The sequence below is a fragment of the Podarcis filfolensis genome (genome assembly GCF_964270895.1).
Source record: "Podarcis filfolensis genome assembly, chromosome: 8".
Lineage (NCBI taxonomy): Eukaryota > Metazoa > Chordata > Lepidosauria > Squamata > Lacertidae > Podarcis > Podarcis filfolensis.
The window spans coordinates 23,936,523-23,962,587 of record NC_139611.1 but is presented as its reverse complement, the minus strand read 5'-3'; the positions used below and the strand labels follow the sequence as shown (position 1 = coordinate 23,962,587).

The window sequence follows — 26,065 nt, the reverse complement described above, 5'->3', positions numbered from 1 at the left end:
ATAGCCTCTCTCTGTAATATTGAAATAAAAAAGGACGGTAAGAAAAGTTTCCTTGTCTTTATGCTTTCCTGGGCAACCAGCCGGGAGCCACTGACAGCATCCTGACAGCTGTCAATGTCATAACACTGCTACACGAATCTATGGTGCAACCACACTAGGAACAGGGTGCACACTTCTGATCACCTCACCTCAAAAAGAATATTGGAGAGCTGGAAAAAGAATTCAGAAAAGGGCAAACAAAACTAAGTCTTACTCTGAAAGCAATGGACATGACTAATAGAAAATAATATTAATTATATTGATAACAATAAGAAGCGTTCTGCTGTTCACAGCATTGCAGACCAAGTCTCGCAGCAAGTCAGTAGGTGACTATCCATAATTTTGCTATAATTTATTTGCATGTGTCTGCCCGGTTTCTGCTCACTCGGAAGTTCATTCAGGACCACCAGGGGGATGGCTATTTGCTGGCTGCAGACACAATGACAAGGGCGGTGACCTGGAAAAGCTGGCGGATATGTGGGATGGGCCTCATCATGGTCACACATCCAAAACTGCTGATGCCCTCGCGGGTAGTAGGGATCTCTGTTGTGCACCGGTGCCAGCGGGGTTCTCCAGGCTCCCAGTAGTAAATCATCTTGTAGCGCTGGGTTAAGTCTTCCCCACCCAACACGTAGATCCGCTTCCCGCAGGAGACTACCCCTGCGTTGGCAACCCCACGCGGCAGTTTGGGCATACCAATGTTGCCACTAATTTTGCCAGTCTCGTTGACCAAGAAGCACTTGCGAGAGCTGTGGCGGTTCTCGGGGATGAGGAGCCCTTCAACCCAGTCCCGCATTTTCTTCTCGATGTACCCCCCGATCACATAGATCCCCCTGTCCCCAGCCACAGCTCCTGCAGCAAAGAAACCTGTGGACAGAGGCACCTGAGTCCATGTGTTGGAGCTGGTCTCGTAGATCAGGAAGCCTTTGTGGAACAGCCACTGGCCAGAAACTCCCGTCGCGCCGCCAAGGAGGTACAGCTTGTTCTGGAAGACGCTGGAGGCCGGGTGGCTCAGGGCAAACGGGAGCTTTGCGATCGTAGCCCACGTCCCTGTCGCGAGGTCAAAAGCCTCAGCCAAGTTGAGGAAGCTTTGGAACTGACACCATCCCCCCATGGCATAGAGCTTCTGGTTGTGGAACAGGAAGCCATGTGCAGCCCTGGGCACAGTCATGGGTGCGAGCTGCAGCCACTGGTTTCTGAAAGAGCTGAACTCATAGACGGCGGTGGAGTAAGAGTTCTTACAGATGCCTCCAGAGACATAGATCTTCTCACCAGCTGTGGCGCAACACGCATGCGTCAAGGACTGCAGGCCGGGAAGCTTCTCCCACAGTTCGGTCTGTGGGTCATAGCAGCCCATGTGGGCCTCTTCACTCTCCAGCTCCTGGTACTCGCACATCTGGGTGTCAATGCATAGGATGTGCGGCTTGTACATGCCCTGCCGGAGGCCCTTGATGTGACGAAACCTCTCCTCGCCATCCAGCACCTTCCACTCGAGCCTGAGGTCCTTCCACTTCTCCAAGTCCCTCTGTAGTTCGACTTGCTCCTCCGGACTGAAGAGCGGGAAGCGGACATGGCGCATCAGGTCTCCTAGCAAAGGGCCATGCTTGCTGGATTGCCCTTGCACCCAGAGTCGCACTGCCCGATAGACCTTGATCTCTGAAGCCACTTCAAGGTTGCTGGAGGATATCAGGGTGATGAGTGTGCTGAGGTCCAGCTGGCGGAAACTCTCATGCTCGCAGACCTGGCTGAATTTTCTGGTGAGGAAGCGTATGACCGCATGGAGGAGGGCAGGACTCTTATGCGTCCTTGCCAAAGAATACATCTCAAAGCAGTTCTGCACAGAGAGATTTTTCCCAAGGAACCTGGAAGGCGAAAAAAGGAACAGGAAGGCCTGTGGCGCAGAGGAACCTGCATGACTCCCACCGTGAAACCTGGTGGTTAGCCTCAGGACCGCCAAATGGCCACCCAATTGGAAGGCTTTGAAAGAGGATTAGACAAATTCATAAGGCTACCAAGGGCTGCCCTCCATGATGGTTCTGTTGATCTACCTCCCCTGTTGGAGCCAGTATGCCTCTGAATTCCAGCTTCAGGGAATCACAACTGGGAAGAATGCTCTTGAACCCACGTCCTGCTTATGAGTTTCCTATCTAGACATGTGGATGGCCACTCTGAGATCCGCGTGGACCGGATGATCCAGCAGGAATTTGCTTATGGGAAAATGCATGCTAATATGGGAACCCGCTGTCTCATGATTTTACATTAGTCCTGAAGATCCTTTGGCCATGTAACAAATACTGGGAAGCTGTGTTGGATGAAGCAATCCCATAGTTGTATCCATAGTCCAAGGGCCTTGACAAACTGGTTGGAGACTCCTTTGGATTTCTCTATGGATATAACTCTTATAACCATAAAGAAACCCAGAATTTTGTAGACATTTTTAGATTCTCCATTTGTGTCCATATTCAACGTTCCATGAGACAGCAACAGCAGATTTCAAAGCTGTCTCTTTGCAGCAACTCTTCATTATCCCTCACCCCTCACTCCAAATTTAGCTAAAGTAGGTGTGACTAACTTGTGACCTTACTTTATTTTTCAGCCTTGAGTCCCTAAATGTTTTTTGAACTACAACTTCCATCATCCCCAGCTAGCATAGTCAATGGTCAGGGATATTGGGAGTTGTAGTTCTGAAGCTCCAAGGTTGAAGGACCTTGCTTCAAATGATGCTGGACTCCAGTTCCCATCATCCTTGACCATTGATGGGAATGATGGGATCTGGTGGTCCAGTAGCACTACAGGTTCTCCATTCCTAGGCTAAAAGAATCCTGATAAGATATTATGCACTACAAGCATAAGAAGAGTCCTGCTGGATCAGACCAATGGTTCCTCTAGGCCACCCTCCTGTTTTCACAGTGGGCAACCAGATGTCCATGGGCAGCAGATAAGCAGGACTTGAGGGGAAGAGCACTCTGGCATGCAGAAGTATGCTGCTTCCAATAGTGGAAGTAGACCATAACCATCAGGATTAGTGGCACTGATAGCCTGATCCTCCACAAATTTATCTCTTTTAAAGCCATCCAAGTTGGAATTTGCATGCTCATGGTGTGATGTACATTGCACCTGTCAAATTGTGGAACTGCATGGTGTGAGAAGAAAGATGCAGTGACTTACCTACAGCAGAGGTTCTGCAGCGGTATGATCTGTAAGCGGTTGGCCCCAGCAAAGAGGTGCGGCGCCAGCTCAGGGGTGAGTGTTATGTCCTCTGTGTAGATATATTTCAGGATGTTTTCGATGATGAATGGAGACACCTCCTGAAGCAGAACTTCTTTCCCACCAGATTCTTTCCAGGTATTGATAAAAACATCCCGAAAGTAGGGGCTAATAGCTGCTAGCAGGGCTCTGCAGGGAAGGAAAGAGAGAACTGCAATTGCTGGAGGCCAAGTTCAGACCCTTGGAAGGTTGCCTGCCATGGACTGGCTGGATGCAGAGGACTGGTAGGAGGCACCAGCTGGGGAACCCCAAGGGAAGAAGGCTCAGTGCCAGGGGAGTGGTGGTGGAATGATGATGAGTGGTCAGAGGGAGAAGAGGGAGCAGATTGAGAGGAGGAGGTGTTGGGAGCTGAAGAGGGAATGGTTTAGTGAGCGGGAGGAGACTGTGGAAGACAGCAGTCCAGAAGCAGAGGCAGAATTGGAGGCTGGAGAGGAAAAGGGGCCAAGAGGCAGAGATGAGTCAGGCTGGGGATGAAGCCAGGCTATCTCTCCCTCTTGCTGTGACCAGCTTCCCTCCCCTCCCGTCTCTCAGAACCCGAAGGGGTATGAAGAGGGTGGAGCAAAGACACGCAAGACCTCAAATTGCTTGAGAAGGAACCAGTGGAGGAGGAGTGCTGTGGGACAGTGGGGACCTTCAGTCCTGGCAAGTGATTTTCCTTGAGGCAATAGCTACCAGGAAGAGTTGTGTTCACTAGGCTTGTACTGCTTGATTTCTCTGAATCAAGAGTTAACTTCCTGACACCGTGTGAATTATTACTGACCTACTCCTGACTCCCACCCCTTGACATTGCTGAGAATGGAATATGACCTTAAGGTTGAAAAAATGTTCCCTGCCCTCACCTACTTGATTTTTTCCCCTTTTCCTTTTTCAAGGCAGATGAACCTGAGATGCTCTTTGTGCAACCTTTACATTCAAACAATGAGTTCTGGGCAGCCTTCACATTGCTCAGAAAAATCAAGGCCTACCTGTGGCAAGGGAATCTTTGTCCATCGGCTATGAGGGTGGCATCATAGAGCAGCTCTTCCTCATACATCTCTGCTAGACCTGGAGTCAGGGAGAGGGGAGGAGGTCAGGGAGACAACAGCTGGTCATTTGATAAGATGGCCCCAGTTCTTTGGCATAAGAGGTCTTGGGGGGTTACCTTGTGTTAAGCCGAGAGGTCTTGGTTTGAAGGTTTCTGGCTGCTCCCTTTTATGACTGGAACTCATGACAAGCAGGATGAAGGAAGTAGATGAGAGGAGAAGTGGAAGGGGAAGCTGTCGTGAGAGAGAGAGAGAGATGAGTTATACAGCTGTATAGAATCTTAGAATTATAGACTTGTAAGGGACCCCAAAGGTCATCTACTTCAACTTCTTGCAATGCAGGAATCACAACAGAAGAACTCCTGACAGGTGGCCATTCAACCTCTGCCTGAAAACCTCCAGTGAAGGGGAATCTGCCACCTTCTCAGATAGTCTGTTTTGTAGTGACAAATAGGGATGGATAGATCAGTCTCTTTCCATTCCATGGCATTTCAGCATGATTTCAAAATTAAGTGCACTTAATCTCATTCTGTGAAGATCTTCTTCTTAAAAAGATATATTTCAAAATAATGTTTAAATTCTATGTATTGCAATTTTTAATACACATTTTCTCCCTAAAATGCACAGCTACAATTTCCCACTACAATGCATATTTTCATATGCAATACCCCTAAAAATGTGGGGTTTTTTTGGGGGGGGTTATACATCTCCTTATAAAAAAAATACAGGTTTTGATGGATTTTCTTTTTAACTGAACAGCAGTTTGAATGACAGCTGTGTTTAGTTCCATGTACTTGCCTCAGAATGACAAATTTAGCCAGCTTGCCTAAAATGTGTACAGAACAAGAATTTCCTCTATCCCTGATGGCCAGCATTAAAGAGAGTTCAGAGTGAAATTAGCTTATAACATGGGGAACATTTCCCCAAGATTTTTGAGCAAAAATGAGACTTGCTGCAAATGGTGCTAGAGCAGCAAGCAGGCACTATTGACTGAAACTGATTTCTGGATTCATTTTCAAACTGGATTCCAGCCGAGGCTTCCTGTGCTACATCCCTCACTGGCCCCTCTTCTTCAGGTTATCTGCTTGGCTGCAACATTTCATTCAGTTGTGGTAGCATGAATGGTTTGCATGAAGGGAGGAGTGTGTGTTTGTGAAGCTCTGAATTACTGATTCTACCCCAGGGAAGAGTGACCACAGTGTTAAGGAGCTTGTGAAGTTTTCACCCAAAGGACAGCACCATCAATGGCAGAAGATGCTGCCCACCTGCATATGCCCCTCTCACCTCACCTCCTCAAAAGGGCCTGCTCTTCAAGTCACTGTTGCGGCCCCATGCCATCTCTAGGGCCTCTTGCTCAAGGTGAGTGCCTGTTGTTGATGAAGGCCTGCCAGGGACACTCTGAAGTGCAGCTATTGTGACATCAACTGTGCATGTTGTCCATTGGGTGCAGAGAGGCAGAGAGAGCGCGTATGTCCTGTTGGCTGGTGGGCAATCCAGCCTCCAAGTAGACACTGGGTCTAGGGCCATGGTGGTTTGTGCCCATTGGAACCTCTAGGGTGGAAGGCAGGGAGCCAACAGCAGGTGGCGCCAGAGCCGATGATAGACAGAGGCAACTAATTCTAGATTTTTCTCCAGCCTCTTTCCTGCCGAGTTCTACAAAGGCAAATGTTAGACAGAGGAAGAGGAGGAAGCCAACAGCCAAGGGTCATCTCTGGTTTTAAGTAAAAGGGCATGCAGGTAAGTGAAAGGTGGGCAAACAGGGAAAGAGGAATTCTGGAAGGAAGGGTTGTTGGGAAAGGGAGTCCACTAACATTGAGCGAACACCCTGATGGGGAAAAAGCTTCTGCCTTCTCCTGATCTGAGCAGCTGGTTGTTACATTTCCAGACCACTAGTTTCCTGATAGCCCGGCCTCCACCTTGTCAATCTGTCCATCTGGCTCTGAGGTACTGAGGTACTGCATGTGTCTCTGCCAGGGTCCTACTCGAGTGTAGGACGAGCTCCTGACAGGCACCTCCTACTGTCACCCTAAATGTTTCCCTCCCTTAGCCCATAAAGACTGTTTTCACCCAGAGTCAGAATAACTAGTGTAAACATTTTAAGAGTATTGCAGGAGGTTCGCCACTCCCCACATGAGAATGATATTAGTTCAGCCTTTCCCAACCCGATCCATTAAGTCAGGGATGGTATATTGGGATATTGCAGGAAATCGTTGCTGTTTTGAGGTGTGCGGCAATGTTCCTTTTGTGTCTAGAAAGGCTTTGCAGGGTTACTTCTGTTCCTATCCTGTTATTCCATAAAATAGTGGTTTCTCACAGATTTTATGTCACCATGTGGGAATCTTAATATTTAAGATAGGCTTCTGCTGATCCCACACTTAGAAGTTACCTGTTTGGGCTGCCTACCCAGGTGTCTTTTAGTTTGGTGGGTAGCTGGTGTGTTCTCCCAGAAACTACGTTATACAGAACAGTGTACAAGCCCTGAGAAAGCCTCTTCTGGTGGAATGTCTATGAAAGGCTATCCACCGAGAGTGCTGTGTACCAGCCAAGCTCCACCTTCAGGACTCATGACCATTGCTGATAGGGTTCACAGCAATCTGAGGGATGTAAACTAATTGCAGTGCTTTGTGGTTCTCTTTGGGCTGTGCAATAACATCTTTAGCCTACACCCCATTTGTGTGTTCATTGGGTTCCGAACCACCCAAAAACCTCTGTCCCATTGCAGAATGGATGGTGAACCTTTATCCTTCCATCATATATTGCTGGGCATTTTAAGAGTGGTCACGTACCACGTGAAACTGATGCCAGTCCAACCTTCCCCAACCTGATCTGTTAAATCAGGGATGGGGATCTTGCAGCCCTCCAAGTATCATTGGACTTCTATCAACCACAGCCAGCATGGCCAATGGTCAGGGATAATGAGAGTTAGAGAGTGTGAGAACACCCAGAGAGCTCTAGGTTAGGGAAGGTTGTATTAGTCCACAACCTTCCTTTAAGCTGAATGCTTCAAGTGTGTTGCCTACCACCAGAAAAAAACCAATTACTAGTACAGATACTTCGTTAATTCTTCTTATTTTTAACAAGCTATATTCATTTGTTTCAAAAATATTTGCAAACAACTTCAAATAAGGTTTCGGCTACAGGTCCTCTCTGGTTTCCCTGGGACCTTCTGTATGCAAAACATGTCCTCTACCAATGAGTTCTGGTCCGTCTTCCAAATATGAAGTAAGATGCTAGACCTAATGGTTCTAAATAAAGGGCTGATTTAACCTCCTTCTGTCGGGCCTGTAAGACAGAGCTATTCCACCTGGCCTTTAATTTGAATTCAGCCTGATCTTTTATTTCCCTTCTCTTCCTTCCCCCTCCCCTTTTATGAAGATCACCCACTCTGAGACCCCACAGCTAATTCTCCCCTGGCCTCCTTGCTGGCCCGAGTAGGACTAATTCAGACAGCTAGCCCTGGTGATTATCTAAGCTTATTAGATGGATTTCCCCTAAATTGATTTCTGAACTTTGAATTTTATTGTTATTCATGTTTTTATACTGTATTTTATGCTGCTTTTACAATTAAGTGCTTTAAATTTGTTGTTAGCTGCCCTGAGCCCAGTTTTTGAACCGACAAGGGCAGGGTATAAATAAAAATTTATGATGATGATGATGATGATTATTATGATTTAAATAGGAAGCTGTTTTATACCAAGCCAGGTCATGTGCCTATTTATCTTAGACTGGTAGCAGTTCTCCTGGGCTTCAGGTAGGAATCTTTACCAGCCCTACCTGGATATGCCGGGGACTGAACCAGAGACATTCTGCATGTAGAACAGATGCTCTGCCATTGAACTGTGACCCTTTCCATTGTTTTCACATGACATAATGTCAGCTCCATCACTGTTGTTCCTGTAAACTGTTAAATCTGAAGCCTTTTGAGCAGTTGCACAGTAACTGTGAAGAGAATTAGACACCGCCATCAAGGTTGGGGGTTGCGTTTGAGACTTTATTGCATTAAGTATGAGCCATAGGCCAGCAGCAAGGATGAATGAGAAGACACCACCTTCTTCCAGAGATGGGTAGAAGCTGAAGACTGCAGCTGACTGCTCATGGGGATTCTTCCTTCACACCTTTCTGGTCATTTCCTTAAGGAGAGGAAACAGAAATCCAGCATGAAAATCTGGACTGATTCAGTTCCTTCCTCCCCATATCTCTAAAGCTCAACTTCCCTGTGTACTGGTAATTCATTAAACAAGCATGATGGTCCGAGAATCTTTTCATTTATTGACATATTTGCATAGATAAAACACTGAAACAAAGGAACTCTGCTGTGGTTGTATGTACAATTGCTTCAGGATTAATTTTGTGCAGTGTTTCACTGGTACATCAGCACTTTGATAAAGCAAAGAATGAGGACGACACCAACTGTATGCATAATTAGATCAACTTTGCTTTTTTGCCATTTTTCTCAGCATACACACAGGCACAAAGCATTGGTAAAACACCACACATGAATCCTTTTGCAATCATACATACAATTGCACCCCCCCTTTTGGCAGTGTTTAATCCATGTATGTCAGTAGTGTTGATAGAGAGACCTGAAAGAATGGGAAGATGCAGCAAACAGAGATAGATGAATCTGCCAATTTCAGTTTCTCTCATTTCCTCATTTTCCCAGCCTTAAATTCAGATCTCTGCATTTCCTCATCAGATAGCAATAATAATAATAAATCCTCATGAACATTCACCAACATTTTAGTACAATTTTTTCCTAACGCGTTTTTGCAAAGCACTTCCTCCCATCAGTGGCGTAGCGTGGGGGGTGCAGGGGGGGCCGGCCGCACCGGGCGCAACATCTGGGTTTAGGGCAAATCCATTGGTTAGGGGGCGCAAATCCACGGGTTAGGGGGCGCAAATCCACGGGTTAGGGGGCGCAAATTACTTGCCTTGCCCCGGGTGCTGACAACCCACGCTACGCCACTGCCTCCCATACATTTTTTGTATATAATTTTTGCAATGATATCCATTTTTATGCATATTTTTCATTTGTGGGTGCATTTTTGCACACATTACTTGACTGGAGAACCAAAAAGCACAATTCAGAGAAGTGCAAATGCCAAAGAATGGCTGTGTTTCAGTTTGCGTATTGTTTCAGAAAGTGTGGATTAGCCTTTAAATGCAAACTGAATCACATTGCTCCCCCTTCTCCAGCAGCAAACGGTGTGTATGTGCAATTTGGAAATTAAAAACTATACATAACAATGGCGGATTCTCAAGACATTGGCTCCCCCTGCAGAAATAAGACCAAGAGTTCAAAAACTCCCCACTCTGGGGAGAAATTCAGATGACAAGCATTTCAGACACATCTAGCCAAGTCACAGGAAAATAGAGTTGGCACGGTGAATACTGGGCACATGACATGTGATATTGGGTAAGTTCACTGTTAACTTGGAAGAGGGGAATCCTTTGCATGACCCATTTCCCCTGGCTGCTCCATATAAGAACTGGATGTGATATCGACACTCACCTGAACAGAAAGATTCTGGGCAGGTGAACTGGACCTTATAGTCGTGGCAGACACCCCTTTTTCCTTGCTGGGCATTGATGCAAGCGAACCCATTGACTACATCATTCCTGTTCAACGACACAAGGCAGAGTATGGGGGACAGGTATGGGAAAAAAATAGTAGCCATATTTGAGAGAGTGGCCAGTTCCTGATTTCCAGTATAGGTGGCAAAAGCTGGTTGAACTCCAGTGGACTGCACAGATTGTTTTCCTGCTTACATCAGAAGTTGGGAACCTTCAGCCAACAGGCCCAACTAGACCTGGCAACCCTCCCTGTTTGGCCCACAAGGCTGTTTTTGCTAAGCTATAGTCACCTGCCCCACACCTGATGCCATAGATGGTAGCAGGTGCAGGACAGGAAAAGTCGTGGCAAAGTGGGGTTTGCAGGAACTGCCTGTCAACTTATTGTGCCTTTACAAGGGCTGACAAACTTTCTGATGGCAAGAGCTGTTTAACAGTGAAATGGACTCCATTGGAAGGTAGTGGACTCTCCTTGGAAGTTTTTAAACAGAGGTTGGATGGCCATCTGTCAGAGATTCTTTAGTTTCAATTCCTGTATTGCAAGGGTTGAACTAGTTGTCCCTTCCAACACCACAATTCTCTGATTCTGTTTTTTCTAATTGCTGCTGTTATTTGTTTAGGGTGACTTTCTCAAATTTCCTTCCATTTTTTAAAAAAATCATTTGTAGGTGAAATAAGGCAGATTGCCAAAATAGCCATACATTGAAACTGATGGCACGAGTACACCGTTCAAATTCCTGTGAGGGTCATTTCAGGGACAACCATTCTCTAACTCTGAAAGAGCATTCTGCCTCTCAGAGTTAAGCCACCCGATTCATCATCCCAGTCCTGGGACTCAGCTGTACAGCTGCAAATAAAACGTTTTAAATGTGTTGTAAAGTGCAATATACAAATGCAACACTAGATTTTTTTAAAAAAGCATTTTCACAGCGTTTTTTAAAAAATGTGTGTAGATTCCACCCTGGTCTTAAATGCAAAACAAAACAAAATTATACAGTTCTATCCAATTAAGTTCTACTTAGAGAGGAGCTGATGAAATTAATGGACCTATTTTAGTCATGCTCATTAATTCAACAGATTGGAATTAACACTGGATGCAACCTATAGCCACCATCTCCGTCTTCCCAAGTCAGAGAGGAATTCTCACCTGGAAAATATCTGTCCTGTCTGAGAAGCTGGGATTCCATCCACAGTTTGGACCTCGATAGCAATTGGCTTGTTGCAAATGGCTTTTGGATAGTCCTTTTTGAGGTAGTATATCAGCTCATAGTCCCCAGTTGCACTGGGATTGTCCCGGTTTAACCATTTTGTCTTGCAAACTAAGGGAGAAGAAACCAAGAGAGTAGAGTATTAGAAATTGTTGCAAACCTTCCAGCCCCATATTCTTCTCTGCTTATGGTTGCAATAAAAGTAAACCCATGGACATCGATGTTTTCAGAGCATGTAAAGGTAAAAGGACCCCTGACCATTAGGTCCAGTCGTGGCCGACTCTGGGGTTGTGGCGCTCATCTTGCTTTATTGGCCAAGGGAGCCAGCGTACAGCTTCCAGGTCATGTGGCCAGCATGACTAAGCCACTTCTAGCGAACCAGAGCAGCACACGGAAATGCCGTTTACCTTCCCGCCAGAGCGGTACCTATTTATCTACTTGCACTTTGACGTGCTTTAGAACTGCTAGGTTGGCAGGAGCAGGGACTGAGCAACGGGAGCTCACCCTGTTGCGGGGATTCAAACCGCCGACCTTCTGATCGGCAAGTCCTAGGTTCTGTGGTTTAACCCACAGCGCCACCCACAGAGGTCCAAATGAACTGAACTTCTGAGAAACACAGGCCTACGTGTCAGCATAGTTGCAAGTCAGCATGGTGGGCAAACGAACAGAAAACAGCCTAATTCACGCAAAATTAAAGAGATGCAACATGAAGAGTGTTGCAGTCCCCTGAGATCCAGACACAATAGCTTTGCGTCCAGTTAATAATAATGATAATGAGATGTACAATTCATGGCTAGAATTTTTCACTTGGATTTTGCTCCTTACCTGGTGCAGGGCTTTGGGGAGTTGTTTGGACTGGCACAGTGTCGATGGGGGTATTAGCTGTCGTTGTCTGCACAGGTAGAGAGTCAACAGGTGTGCTAGCTGCAGGCGTCAGCCCAGACTGATCCTGGCCTGTTGGGAAAGTGATTGGCGCCATTACTTCTGAGAAGGGAGATCTTGGAAAGAAATGGGAAAATCTCCCAACGAAAGAACAGTGGCAAGAAAAATGGATGAATTACGCAGAGCTGGCTAAATTGACATACAAATTGCGGGACAAGGACAACTGTGACTTGGAAGAATGGGAGCTTTTTACAAATTATCTAAAAAGAAAACAAAATGAACTGGACTCCTTGGCAGGTTTTGAATAAACATACACAAATCTATTGGTTGCTAACAGAGTAGATAGATAAGTTCTTGGTATGAGCTTTCGTGTGCATGCACACTTCTTCAGATACATTGAAGAAGTGTGCATGCACACGAAAGCTCATACCAAGAACTAACTTAGTTGGTATTTAAGATGCTACTGGAAGAAAAAATTTTTTTTTTGTTTTGACTATGGCAGACCAACACGGCTACCTATCTGTAACTAGATAGATAAGGTAAGGATATATATAATTTCATAACATGCAGAGGATAGTATGTGCTGAGAAATCAGAGAGAGGAGCTGAGGGAAGTCTGGGCGGGGGGAGGGTTCAAAGGGGTGGTGGGGAAAAGGGGGGAAATAATTAGTATGATATGCTTTGATAATTTGTTATGTTGAAATTATTAATAATTTTTTTTTAAAAAAAGGAAAGAAATGGGAAAATCAGGATAGATGCTGAAGCCTTTTCCTTTAGTAACACCTCCACACCGAGGGCTCATCTACACTTCCCTTAGTCCCATAATCTCTTCTCTTCGTTCTGTGATTTCAAGGCACAGGGTCCCAGAGGTTTTCCTTTCGCTCTGTCGCTTTCCCTGGGAAACCCCTCCCCCCCCGATTACTGCTGAATTGGAACAATCCGTAGAAATGCTGGGATTGAAGCTGGATTATTCCTGCATTGCAGGGGGTTTGGACTAGATGACCATTGGGTCTCTTCCCACTCTGAAGTTCTATGATTCTATGTTTCCCATGTGCTCTGCCATTGCCTTTCCTCAACTCTGCAGGACAGGAAGTGCAGAGCGGTGTCTGGAAAGCATTTCCTTGCCTGAAAATTTTCTCCCCCAATGAAGGTCACAGCTCCGTGGAATATAAACGCGACAAAAAAAATGTAATAATGTGATAATATTTGTGTATATGAGGAGCTGTGTGGCTTAATGTTTCACGTTTTCTAGTTCTTCAGCTGCGCACACCTCCATTCCTTACCTTGAGTGGGGAACTGGTTCGTCTCCTGTGTTGCTGGTACAGGTGCAGCAGTCACAGCAGATGTGGATTCCACTCCAGGCTGGCCTTTTCCTGCTGGAAACATATATGTAATTTAGGTGACATTAGGGATGCGGGTGGCGCTGTGGGTTAAACCACAGAGCCTAGGACTTGCCGATCAGAAGGTTGGCGGTTCGAATCCCCACAACGGGGTGAGCTCCCGTTGCTCTGTCCCTGCTCCTGCCAACCTAGCAGTTCAAAAGCACATCAAAGTGCAAGTAGATAAATAGGTACCACTCTGGCGGGAAGGTAAATGGCGTTTCTGTGCGCTGCTCTGGTTCGCCAGAAGCGGCTTAGTCATGCTGGCCACATGACCTGGAAGCTGTATGCCGGGTCCCTCGGCCAATAAAGCGAGATGAGCGCTGCAACCCCAGAGTCAGTCACGACTGGACCTAATGGTCGGGGGTCCCTTTACCTTTACCTAGGAAGAACTTTCTGACAGTAATAGCTGTTCGACAGTGGAATGGACCACCTTGGAAGGTGGCGGACTCTGCTTCATTGGAAGTTCTTAAAGCAAAATTGGGATGGCCATCTGTCAGAGAGTCTTTAGCTGTGATTTCTGCATTGTAGGGGGTTGGACTAGGGCAGTGGTGGCAAAGCTATGACACGTGGGCCAGACAGGACACAGAGCCCTCTCTGTGGGCATGCACACCATTGTCCCAGCAGGGCTGTAGCTTCTGTGCCTGGGGTGAGGGAGAAGGAGGAGAGGAGGGCTTGTGCCATCCAAAGCCTGTGGCACCAGGACCTGGCTAGCGAGTGAGGGGCTGAGCAGGCATTGACTTTTGATGCGCCAGGGCCTCCCGCCAGTCTGTTTTTCCTACTCGGGAGTAAGCCGCCTTGAGTGCAGCAGGGCTTAACTCCCAGGCCAGTAAGCATATAAAGGCGGCAACCTAAGAAGGGGCTGCTGGGTTTACAAGTTCACGGCACTTCCCCATGGAAGCCAACAGAGAAATTCATTCCGTGGAGGCTGTGATCAAACGGTAGCCAAAGAAATGGCAAATAATAATAATAATAATAATAATAATAATAATAATAATAATAACAACAACATATTATTTATACCCCGCCCATCTGGCTGGGTTTATTTATTTATTTATATTTATTTGTTTGTGCGCACGCAGACAATCATTATTATCTCATATCAAAACAGGGAGAGGGTGGCTCTTAGTACAGCCCTCCAGTGTACACTAGTGGCCAAAATTGTGGAACCTTCTAAAAAAATAAAAAATGTATTTCCTAGGTTTGAAGGCTCATAACACCACTTTGTTTTGGAGTAATACTAGTGTTTTTTTTCTTTGGGGATGCAGGGGGACGCATACCCCTAAACATTTTGTGAATCTAACAGGAGAAGAAATTCACTGTATTTATTTCCCCCAATTTGAACTGTATTTATTTTTCCCCAGTGGTGATTTTCTTGAGTCAAAATGAGAGTAACCCTATACATTTTTTTAAGAAAAAAAAGTACTGAGTTACACCATAAAGTTATATGTCAATGGAAAGATAATTTAATGAAGAATGTAATGCCGTAACTTTTATGAAGGATTATTTATTACAACAGCAGTCATAAAGAAGAAACGTGAAACACACAGAAAAAAAAGAGATATATAGGTTAAATTGCCACGTTGGCACTTTGCGATAAATAAGTGGGTTTTGGGTTGCAGTTTGGACACTCGGTCTCTAAAAAGTTTGCCATCACTGGACTAGGGACTCAGCGACTTTATATGCATAGCTTTATATGTGTTAAAACACTATGACATCAAATGGCTCTGTGGAGTCCCATTTTTTGCCAATGGAACTTCACTGTATGAAGTTTACAACGCATTTAACTGGATCGCTTCTTTGATGTGTCTAGATCCAACCTAGGTGAAGGGTGGACCCTTCCCACTATACAATTCTATGACTTTTTTATTCAAATAGAGGACTGCTCCCTGCAAAGCAAGACACCCCGCCACCTTATCCTTAATGCAAAGCCTTTTCAATCAGCTCTGCTTTCTTGTATGATTGAGCTGGGCGGGGTCTTTGTTACTCACCACAGAAGGAATCAGGACAGGTGAACCGCACCTGATAATCAAGGCATATGACACCTTTTCCCTGGTGGGCATTGACGCAGGCAAATCCGCGGGTAGAATCATTCCTGTTTGGATCACAGGAGGCAAAGCAGACATGGAACAGCTGAAGGAGATAGAGCTCTGGCAGTCATTTGAGGTGACATCCCAACATGGCCAGGGAGGCAGGGAAAGCCAAACCCACAAACAGGAGTGAAGGAAGCTGTCATGGCTTATGGGGAAGTCAGACCCTGAAGCTGTCGTGCAACTGAAGCTGTCCTTCCAGGGCTGCAAGCACCCAACTGACCAGCTATAGAATAGGCATAGGCAAACTTGGCCCTCCAGATGTTTTGGGACTACAACTCCCACCATCCCTGACCACTGGTCCTGTTAGCTAGGGATGATGGGAGTTGTAGTCCCAAAAAATCTGGAGGGCCATGTTTGCCTATGCCTGCCATAGAATGATGCTTCCAACATGGGATGATAGCTTCAGTTCCATGACAGCCTCAGCTGCAAACACCCCATGTGCCTATTCCAGAGGACAGAACAAATCTTAGAATTAGGTCCACAATGCTTATTTCAATTTGCAAGAAAGCAGATTCTGAGTAGACATTAGGAAGGACTTTCTTTTGGTATGAGCTGCTTGGCTCTTGGAATGGGGTAGACTCTACTTCATTGGAGGTTGGGTGGCCCTCTGTCAGGAATTATTTATCTATGATTCCTACATTGCAGCGAGTTGAACTACTGGTGGTTGGAGGCTACTTCCAACCCTACAATTCTATGATTTCACTCAACCCACTCACAGATCTCCAAAGTTCTCATAAAGGCAAACGCCCTTATCATTCCCATTCAAGGCCACCTTCTCTCTGGAGATGGTAAACCTGTGTCTATGAGATATCTGGGGAGACCTTCATAGCTGATAAAGAAGCAGTGTACACAACATCTGCCAGATACATCGTGGAGGAGTCTTGGTTGCCAAAGAAAATTGTTTATAGACAGCCAACTAGGCTCACTTAAGAGCCAGCTCAGACAACTTCTGCCAATCATCTCCAAACTCATCCCATGGAATCTTACACAGCAAACTGTTGCCCAGTCTCAGAAGCTGGGATCCCATCCACTGTCTGGACCTCAATTGCAATTGGATCAAGACAGATTGCGTCAATTTCATTTTCATCCATGATATCAGAGAGGAGTTCGTAGTCCCCAGTCCCAGAAGGATTATCCCGGTCAAACCAATTGGTCTTGCAAGCTGAAGGAGAAAAAGAAATGTGAGTTGTAGCTGATTAAACAGTGATAACAATGGGAAAGCGTTCTTTGCTTGCCCCCAAGTGGAAACAAGCTGGAGCTACAACAACATGCTGCAGAGTGGATTGCTCCTGCCCAGTGTTTCAGCCAACCAGCCCATGCCTGCCCTTCAAGATACTGGAGCGGTAGTCAACTGAGTTTTACTCAGAGTAGACCTATTGAAATTAATGGACCTAACTTAGTCATGTTCATTATTTTCAATAGATCTCCTCTGAGCAGGACTAACTTTGGAGACAATCCTATAAAAAGAATAACCACACAAGTTTTAATTAAGTTGGTTTTAAGCAACCATGCTTCTGCCAACTTGGAGCAGGCAACACAACTGAAGGCATATTGCTCATGCGCACGCACGCACACACACACACACCTTGCTCTTGAACTTGGGACCCAGTTTTCACTTCTGGAGAGACAGCAGTTGGGGCTAGAAGGGTAACAGGCTCTAATCCTGCCCCAGGTTGATTCTGGTCACCTGTAGAAAAGAGGTTGATGGCTGGAGTGAAAATGTTCTTGCATGAATGCTATTTACTTCATTATTTCATTTCTATCATACCTATCCCCCAAGGAGCACAAGGTGGCATGATACATGGTTCCTCACTTAATTTTTTTAATCCACACGACAACCCTCTGAGGTAGGATAAACCTCCATGGCTAAGTGGGAATTTAAACCCTGGTCTGAGTGGGGTTTGAACTCAGCCCCCAAATGGAAAGGTTGGTGTGAGGCTGCAATATATAAATACAGTGGTACCTCGGGTTAAGTACTTAATTCGTTCTGGAGGTCCGTACTTAACCTGAAACTGTGTTTAACCTGAAGCACCACTTTAGCTAATGGGGCCTCCTGCTGCAGCCGCGCCACCAGAGCACGATTTTTGTTCTCATCCTGAAGCAAAGTTCTTAACCTGAAGCACTATTTCTGGGTTAGCAGAGTCTGTAACCTGAAGCGTATGTAACCTGAAGCGTATGTAACCTGAGGTACCACTGTATATGCAGGAATACATGCCGCTTAGCCAGCTCTTAATTATTTCGAGGTAAAAAAGAGCAAGAGACAAATCCCTTCCCCAAGAAATTATGGGGAGGGGGGAAAATGCCTTTTACTTCCCCCATATAAAGCAACTAAACGTATACACCTGCAGTTTGGCAGGCTTAATCTCCTCTGGAGGGGCTCCTGTGTTTGCTAATTTTATCCACTTTGGTTACCTACTATAGTGAATGTGCGGAGCACAGGGCTTTCTTTTATACAGAAGCAGTTATGGTGTGCTTTGACCAACTGTGCTCAAGGAAGTCCAAATGAAAAGGTCCCTTTGTTAACTGTTCAACCCCACTCTTATTTAGATAAATGGACCAGTATTTCTTTGAGGGCAAGTCATTAAAAAAAAAAAATGCTTCTGTGATTTTTCCTACTTTGAATAAATAAAATCGCCTCCAATAAGTTTCCTACTTAATTTCCTCTCTCCTGGTAAGTTTCCTATACAGTGGTACCTCTAGTTACGAACTTAATTCATTCCGGAGGTCCGTTCTTAACCTGAAACTGTTCTTAACTAGAGGCGTGCTTTCGCTAATGGGGCCTCTTGCTGCCGCTGTGCCGCTGGTACACGATTTCCGTTCTCATCCTGGGGCAAAGTTCTCAACTCGAGGCAACTCTTCCAGGTTATTGGAGTTTGTAACCTGAAGCGTTTGTAATCTGAGGCGTTTGTAATCTGAGGCGTAACCCGAGGTACCACTGTATTTAGTTTTAAGCTCTTTCTGCTTTCTCTGTTGTTTCCTGTTTCCTTCTAGGCAAAAGGGTTAGGGATGTATAGAATATCCTAAAAGCAATCTGCTCTCTACCAGGGGAATACTATAGGTTACCCTTATTTATTCCAAACAGTCCATCTCTTGAAACAGCACTGGTGTTGCTTACATACCTTTTGCTGGGATATTTGGACTGCTTTGCACTTGCTCCAAGGTGGGAGTTGGAGCAGGAGGTGTAACGGGCTCTGGTGCTGGTGTGGACTGGATCTCACCACCTATGGAAAAAGATTATGAGTTTGAGGCTGAAGGAAGGGGACCAGTGTGACTGTGGGAGGCCTTAAAGGAAAAGATACATTCCATTATTTATTTGACCTTCACCATCCCTTTCTTTGTTCTTCCTTTTCACCCCTTCTCAAGGATCATATATAGAGGGGATATGTGCCTCTCCCCTGACCCAGTCTGGAGACCACCTGCCCCAGATCCAGAACTAAATCAATTTGGGGTGGGGTCAATGTTTAATTACGGTTTTCAGAACCCTAATTAAACATAAGGGAAGGAGAGGGAAAAAGGAAGGAGGAGAATTTGCATCTCCCCTGCCAAAAAATCTCAACCTTCCCTACAGGACTGCACCAGCCCACATGAATGAATCCTTTGCTCAACTCAAAGTATTGAATCCTTTGCTCACTGGCAAATGTTCTGGTCAGAGAGACCCCCTGTAGTTTTCCTGTTCAATGCCCTTTCTCCCAGATGGCCTAACCCAGGGCTATCCAGTGCTGTTGTGACTTGACTTGGTTGAACCCAACCCCAGACCCCCAGAATTGACCTGATTCAGTTTGGGATTTGGACGAATCCAGTATACAACCCAAACGTATAGTGCATACAATGTGGGACTTAACCAACAGTTGGTTTTTCAACTCCCTGTGTTCTGGCTTTCTGACTGTGATTGTAGACTTGAGAGTATTGGGCTACAGGGCTTGATGTTGGGGAACGAGATAATTTCTATCAACCCTCTATTGTATCTTTTGTTTACTTTGCCCTGCCTGCCACTCCCCTTGTATTCTGGTGGGATTAACTAGGAAAAATTCTAAGATTAGTCCTGGGGGAATGTTCAGTTTGCTTTAGTTTACAGTCCCTTCACATTTGCTTTCCACTTCATGTTACCAAACCTGCTAGGTCTTCTCCTAAGAATGGCACCCCAAGGCCACTTTTCTCTCTAGCACATGGATAGGACTTTTGACACTTCTGTATGAATCCCCAGAATCTCTCAAGATAGCTGTAGTGTTGCATGCCTACCTTTTACTGGGATTTTTGGACTGCCTTTAATTTCTTCCAAGGTTGGTATTGGGGCAGGAGATGTTACTGGCTCTGGACCTGGTGTGGATGGGATTTCACCACCTATGAAGGAAGATTCCAATTTGAGGCTAAAAGATGAGGACCAATGCGATGCAGTCATCCCTCCCAGGAAATGCTATGGCCCTCTGCTTATCCCTTAGGCAATTGTTCTTTGAGCTCCACCTCCAGATGCTATCTTCCTTACGACTGTATACTGCATAACGTGTATATAATCTGCCACTGCTAGGAGATGGGATTATTTCTACTATTTCTTTACTGGCTCTTTAGCTAACTTGCTTTCCTGCTTTCCATTCCCCCAGGATTCCAGACAAATGACGTAGAAGGATTCCTAAAATTAATTCCAGAATTTGAGCAAGTTCATGTAGCTTTCAGCTCCTGTAGTTCCACTTCCTGTTACCAAAGTGTATGGAATTTTCCACCTTTTGGTTCTTCTCCCAAGAATGGCACCCAGAGAAGGGCTTTTTCTCCCACACATGGATAGGATCTCTGACACTTTGGTTATATAGCCCAAGTATTTCTTGGAATAGCTATAGGGTGGCATACGTACCTTTCACTGGGATTTCTGGACTGCTTTCAACTTGTTTCAAGGTGGGAGTTGGGGCAGGAGGTGTAACAGGCTCTGGTCCCGGGGTGGGAGGGATCACACCTATGGAGAAAGCAGATTGCAATTTGAGGCTAAAGGATGAGGACCAATGTGATGGAGTCATCCCTCCCAGGAAATGCTATGTCCCTCTGCTTCTTCCTTAGGCAATTGTTCCTCGCTTTCCATCTCCAGATGCTACCTTCCTTAGGACTGTATACGGCACAACGTGTACGTAATCTGTGTCTTAGTTCACCTGTTTGAGCTACCTGCTTTCAGAATGTGATGGGCTTGTAGTCTAGAGAATGCTGTTCATCTGTGCCATTCCTTGGTGGTGGGGATATTTATAGAATCATAGAATCATAGAGTTGGAAGAGACCACAAGGGCCATCGAGTCCAACCCCCTGCCAAGCAGGAAACACCATCAGAGCACTCCTGACATATGGTTGTCAAGCCTCTGCTTAAAGACCTCCAAAGAAGGAGACTCCACCACACTCCTTGGCAGCAAATTCCACTGTCGAACAGCTCTTACTGTCAGGAAGTTCTTCCTAATGTTTAGGTGGAATCTTCTTTCTTGTAGTTTGGATCCATTGCTCCGTGTCCGCTTCTCTGGAGCAGCAGAAAACAACCTTTCTCCCTCCTCTATGTGACATCCTTTTATATATTTGAACATGGCTATCATATCACCCCTTAACCTCCTCTTCTCCAGGCTAAACATGCCCAGCTCCCTTAGCCGTTCCTCATAAGGCATCGTTTCCAGGCCTTTGACCATTTTGGTTGCCCTCCTCTGGACACGTTCCAGTTTGTCAGTGTCCTTCTTGAACTGTGGTGCCCAGAACTGGACACAGTACTCCAGGTGAGGTCTGACCAGAGCAGAAGGTCTGACCAGAGGTCTGACCATTTGCATTTTCTAATTTGAAATATGGCTATTTATGTGAAATGTGGGATTATGACACCACCCCAAGCTGCACCAGACTGACAGAAGATGGTGGCTGCATTATTTTTTCTCTTCTGTTTACCTGTACGGGGAACACTATAAGCTAAAGGTGAGAGCATTCATTCCTGCAAACTAAAGCAAATTATCACTGCATAATTATTAGAAGAGCACGCTTAGAAACTTACTGGAGCAAAAGGGTGCTGAACAGGTGAACCGTACCCGGTAGTCGTAGCAGAGTTGCCCTTTCGCTTGTTTAGCATTGATGCAGGAAAAGCCAGTGATGACATCATGCCTGCTCAGAGAAAGAAGCAGATAGGTTGCAGTTGCAGTGCACAGAATGTTAGGAGGTATTGAGACAGAGCAAAGTCTGCAACCATAGAAATAGGTGGAGGGCTGTAACTCAGTGGTAGAGCATCTGCCTTGCAAGCTGAAGGTACCAGGCTCAGTCACCAGCATCTCCAGGGAGAACTTGGAGAGATCCCTGCCAGCGATCCTAGAGAGCTGCTGCCAGTCAGTTTTTACAATACTGAGCAAGATGGGCAATTGGTTTGACTCAGGGGTAAGGAAGCTTCCTATGTTTCTGCAGCTTTGCAGCTAGGCAATTAAAAATTGCATTGTATACAAGAAAGGTTTAACATCTCACACAGCAATCGGTTGCCCAGCCTTCAAAGCTGGGATCCCATCCACAGTCTGGACCTCGATCGCGAGTGGCATTCTGCATATCTCCTGAGGGTGCTTTTGAATGAGGTTAAAAAGGAATTCCTGGTCCCCATCACCTGAAGGATTGTCTTCGTTAAACCAGCGGGTCTTGCAAGTGGAAGGAGACTCTACCAAAAGAGAAGCGATAGGAGGTTTCTTAGAATGCTTATGAAGCATCTAAAGAGGAGAAGGCTTGGTGCCTTGCCAGTGTCCAAGGATAGTCAAATCAAAGGCCTCTGAATTAGGAATTCAGTGCTATGCACATTTTTCAAATTAATTGGAATCTCTTGTATGATATCTACATCTATACACACATCTATAATTTCCATTTTTTTATCTTCTAGGTCAGGCTGTGGGACTTTATGACCCCTATATGTTGTTGGACTCCATTTCCTATACTCCTCAGCCAGCATGTTCAACTGTCTGGGATGCTGGGAGTCCAGCAAAATCTGGAAGGTCCACAAGTTTCCCATCCCAATTCTAGGTCTTTCTCCAAAGACAGCACACAGAGAACAACTTGCTCTCCAGCCTGTGGACACCACTTTTGACTCTTGCACATGTCCCAAATGGAGCATTTCTTGAAACAGGCTCTGTGTTGATGACATACCTTGTTTTTTTTCCCTGCTGTGGTGAGCTGTGTTGTGGTGTGTGGGTAGGTGGGAGAGCGTACTTACTTGGGGGCTGACATGTTAAGGTAAGAGCCAGTTGCACTTGGTGGGGCTGCAGTGCTTTGACTTCTGAGCAGTGGCAAGGCAGAAGCATGGTCGTTGTGGTAGAATGCACTGCTGGAACCAATCCAGTGTTCCTGCTGGTGCATTTGCACCATGCCAACCTCTCTGCCACCAGTCACTCCTAGTAAGCTGCAGCAACACCAGTGATGACAGGTCAGGTGAGCACTGCTATTGTATTGTATTGATCTTTATTACGGCCATTGGCCCATCACACGACAGTTTCCCATACCAACATAATGTACTTAAACCTCCAAATTTAAAACCGCCAAAAACTTACAAACAACAGACAAGAACCAAAGCAAAACAAAAACAAAGGACCAACATCATACATTACATTAGTGCTGACCACTATTACTTAGAGCAAGGAGAAGTCTACTAGAAGGCAGAATGTGGAGGAAGGCATGGTTGTGATCTGTCAGTTAAGGCAATCGTCTGGGACCAACATAGATGAGTTTTTATTTATTTATTTATTAGGAATAGATCTAGGAGCAAAGGCAGATTTAGGGGAGAACAACCGGTTCGCCCACACTGAGCACTGAGTCAAGAAGGTGCCACAGGGAGTCCCACAACAATGACTTAGAACAGAAGGTGAGAGTTGAGCTCCCCCCCAAAAAATGTTTTGGGGTGTTGCATAGAGTGCTGCTGAAATTTAAAAGCCCAAAGTCCACCAATGCTAGGAGATGGGATTATTTCTACTATTTCTTTATTGGCTCTTTAGTTAACTTTGTCCTGCTTTCCATTCCCCCGGGATTCCAGACAAATGATGTAGAAGGATTCCTAAAATAAATTCTGGAATTTGAGCAAGTTTGTGTAGCTTTCAGTTCCTGTAGTTCCACTTCATGTTACCAAAGTGTGTGAAATTATCCACTTTTCGGGTCTTCTCCCAAGAATAGCGTCCAGAGAACAGCTTTTCTTCCAGCACGTGGATAGGACCTTTGACACTTCTGTATGAATCCCCAGAATCTCTCAAGATAGCTGTAGTGTTGCATGCCTACCTTTTACTGGGATTTTTGGACTGCCTTTAATTTCTTCCAAGGTTGGTATTGGGGCAGGAGATGTTACTGGCTCTGGACCCGGTGTGGATGGGATTTCACCACCTATGGAGGAAGATTCCAATTTGAGGCTAAAAGATGAGGACCAATGCGATGCAGTCATCCCTCCCAGGAAATGCTATGGCCCTCTGCTTATTCCTTAGGCACTTGTTCTTTGAGCTCCACCTCCAGATGCTATCTTCCTTAGGACTGTATACTGCATAACGTGTATATAATCTGCCACTGCTAGGAGATGGGATTATTTCTACTATTTCTTTATTGGCTCTTCAGCTAACTTTGTCCTGCTTTCCATTCCCCGGGATTCCAGACAAATGATGTAGAAGGATTCCTAAAATTAATTCTGGAATTTGAGCAAGTTCATGTAGCTTTCAGCTCCTGTAGTTCCACTTCCTGTTACCAAAGTGTGTTAAATTTTTCACCTTTTAGTTCTTCTCCCAAGAATGGCATCCAGAGAAGGGCTTTTTCTCCAGCACGCGGACAGGATTCTTTGACACTTTGGTTATATAGCCCAAGTATTTCTTGGAATAGCTATAGGGTGGCATACGTACCTTTCACTGGGATTTCTGGACTGCTTTCAACTTGTTTCAAGGTGGGAGTTGGGGCAGGAGGTGTAACAGGTTCTAGTCCCGGGGTGATTGGGATCTCACCACCTATAGGAAAGGATTGTGAGTTTCAGGCCACTGTGATGGAGCAGGCTCTCCAAAGAAGGAGCTACATTTTTTGTGTATTAGCCAAACATTCATTTGTCTTTTCCCCTCTCCTTCCTCCTTCATTCATGAAGGAGCGTCTCCACTCCCATCGTTCTACCTGGACACTGAGGTCCAGTGCCGAGGGCCTTCTGGGGGTTCCCTCACTGTGAGAAGCCAAGTTACAGGGAACCAGTCAGAGGGCCTTCTCGGTAGTGGTGCCCGCCCTGTGGAATGCCCTCCCATCAGATGTCAAAGAGAACAACAACTACCAGACTTTTAGAAGACATCTGAAGGCAGCCCTGTTTAGGGAAGCTTTTAATGTTTGATGTACTACGGTATTTTAATATTTTGTTGGAAGCCTCCCAGAGTGGCTGGGGAAGCCCAGCCAGATGGGCGGGGTATAAATAAATTATTATTATTATTATTATTAGGCAAAAAAAATCCTGCATTGCAGTGGTTGGACTAGAGGACTCTTGCAGTCTCTTTCAACTCTATGATCCATGTGTTACTTAACCTACAATCTGTAGTTTGTCTGACTGCATTCTATTATCTGTTCTACACACTGAACCAGGAAGAATTTCATCAACAGGATTCAAAGAACAAAGCTGTTAAAAACTTACCAGAGCAGAAAGACAGTGGGCAGGTAAATCGCACCTGGTAGTCATGACAGCGCTTGCCTTTTCCCTGGGAGGCATGGATGCAGGAAAAGCCAGTGCGAGCATCATTGCTGTTCAGAGAAAAAGAGTCTCAATAGCCTTGTCTCGTGCTATCACATAGGGTTTTCAATGCATTTTCAACGCCTTAAACTGCAATAATGAAAGGGGACTGCCTAGTCATGCCATAAGATAGTCACAGGTATTCCAATAAAAGTAAAAGTTGAAGTCGAGCTTTGCATTTCTTTTACGACAAGAACTAAACCACATCGCCAGTGCAACATTGTGCATGCTTATTCAGAGGTAGTGGACTCTCATTCATTGGAAGTTTTGAAACAGAAGTTAGATGGCCATCTTTCATGGATTCTTTAGCTGTGATTCCTTGACTAGGTGACCCTTGGGATCCCTTCCAACTCTACTATTCTATTATTCTTTCCTATCCCTAGTTTGGACACAAAATGAAAGCTCAAGGCACAGTAAAAAAGCACCAACCCCCCCCCAAACCCACCAATTTCCAAGACCCATTTCACACAATACTAAATTCTCACGTAGTAAATATCTGCCCAGTCTCAGAAGCTGGGGTCCCATCCAATGTCTGGACCTCTATAGCTGTTGGTTCAGAGCAAATGTCATTGGGATACTTGTCCAAGATGTCAAAGAAGAATTCGTAGTCCCCAGTTCCAGAAGGATCATCTTCGTCAAACCAGCGTGTATTGCAAACTGGAGGATTAACAAGAACAAAAATACAAGACAACAAAGTTAAAAATCTCCTGAAACCAAAACACAAAGTACAGATACATCTGTTTTATTGGTGCATGTATAGAAGAAGAGGCAGAAAAGGGGCACCAAAAGTGGGCAACCTTTGACCCTCTAGATGCTTCAGAACTACAACTCCCATGAGCCGTGGCCATTCGTCATGCTTGCTGGGGCTGATGGGTCAAAGGTTCCCCACATTTGAACTAAAA

The 26,065-nt window shown here is 45.5% G+C and overlaps 2 protein-coding genes across 3 annotated transcripts; both read right to left on the bottom strand.

Moving 5' to 3' along the window:
* Positions 1 to 376: 376 nt before the first annotated feature.
* Positions 377 to 5,734, bottom strand: LOC310769399 (kelch-like protein 38). Of its 2 annotated transcripts, none has more exons than XM_083628714.1 (5): positions 5,618 to 5,734; positions 4,448 to 4,562; positions 4,272 to 4,350; positions 3,208 to 3,435; positions 377 to 1,901 (listed from the first exon to the last, which is right to left on the bottom strand). In XM_083628714.1, exons 2-5 carry the CDS (start codon positions 4,512 to 4,514, stop codon positions 458 to 460), a joined length of 1,818 nt encoding a protein of 605 aa, XP_083484840.1. In that variant the 5' UTR covers positions 4,515 to 4,562; positions 5,618 to 5,734; the 3' UTR covers positions 377 to 457. The 2 variants fall into 2 exon arrangements, with proteins under 2 accessions (XP_083484840.1, XP_083484841.1); XM_083628715.1 differs by having other exon boundaries at positions 5,613 to 5,691.
* Positions 5,735 to 8,420: 2,686 nt separating this feature from the next.
* LOC310768094 (uncharacterized protein) lies at positions 8,421 to 25,762 on the bottom strand (the record flags this gene model as incomplete). The annotated part of the gene is made up of 17 exons (XM_083625804.1): positions 25,649 to 25,762; positions 25,068 to 25,174; positions 24,307 to 24,408; positions 23,702 to 23,803; positions 21,920 to 22,103; positions 21,462 to 21,568; positions 20,307 to 20,405; positions 19,700 to 19,801; positions 18,580 to 18,681; positions 17,046 to 17,147; positions 16,448 to 16,622; positions 15,359 to 15,462; positions 13,272 to 13,364; positions 11,933 to 12,061; positions 11,047 to 11,218; positions 9,841 to 9,947; positions 8,421 to 8,458 (listed from the first exon to the last, which is right to left on the bottom strand). The coding sequence occupies exons 5-17, from the start codon at positions 21,988 to 21,990 to the stop codon at positions 8,421 to 8,423; spliced, it is 1,401 nt and encodes a 466-aa protein (XP_083481930.1). The 5' UTR covers positions 21,991 to 22,103; positions 23,702 to 23,803; positions 24,307 to 24,408; positions 25,068 to 25,174; positions 25,649 to 25,762.
* Positions 25,763 to 26,065: the final 303 nt, after the last annotated feature.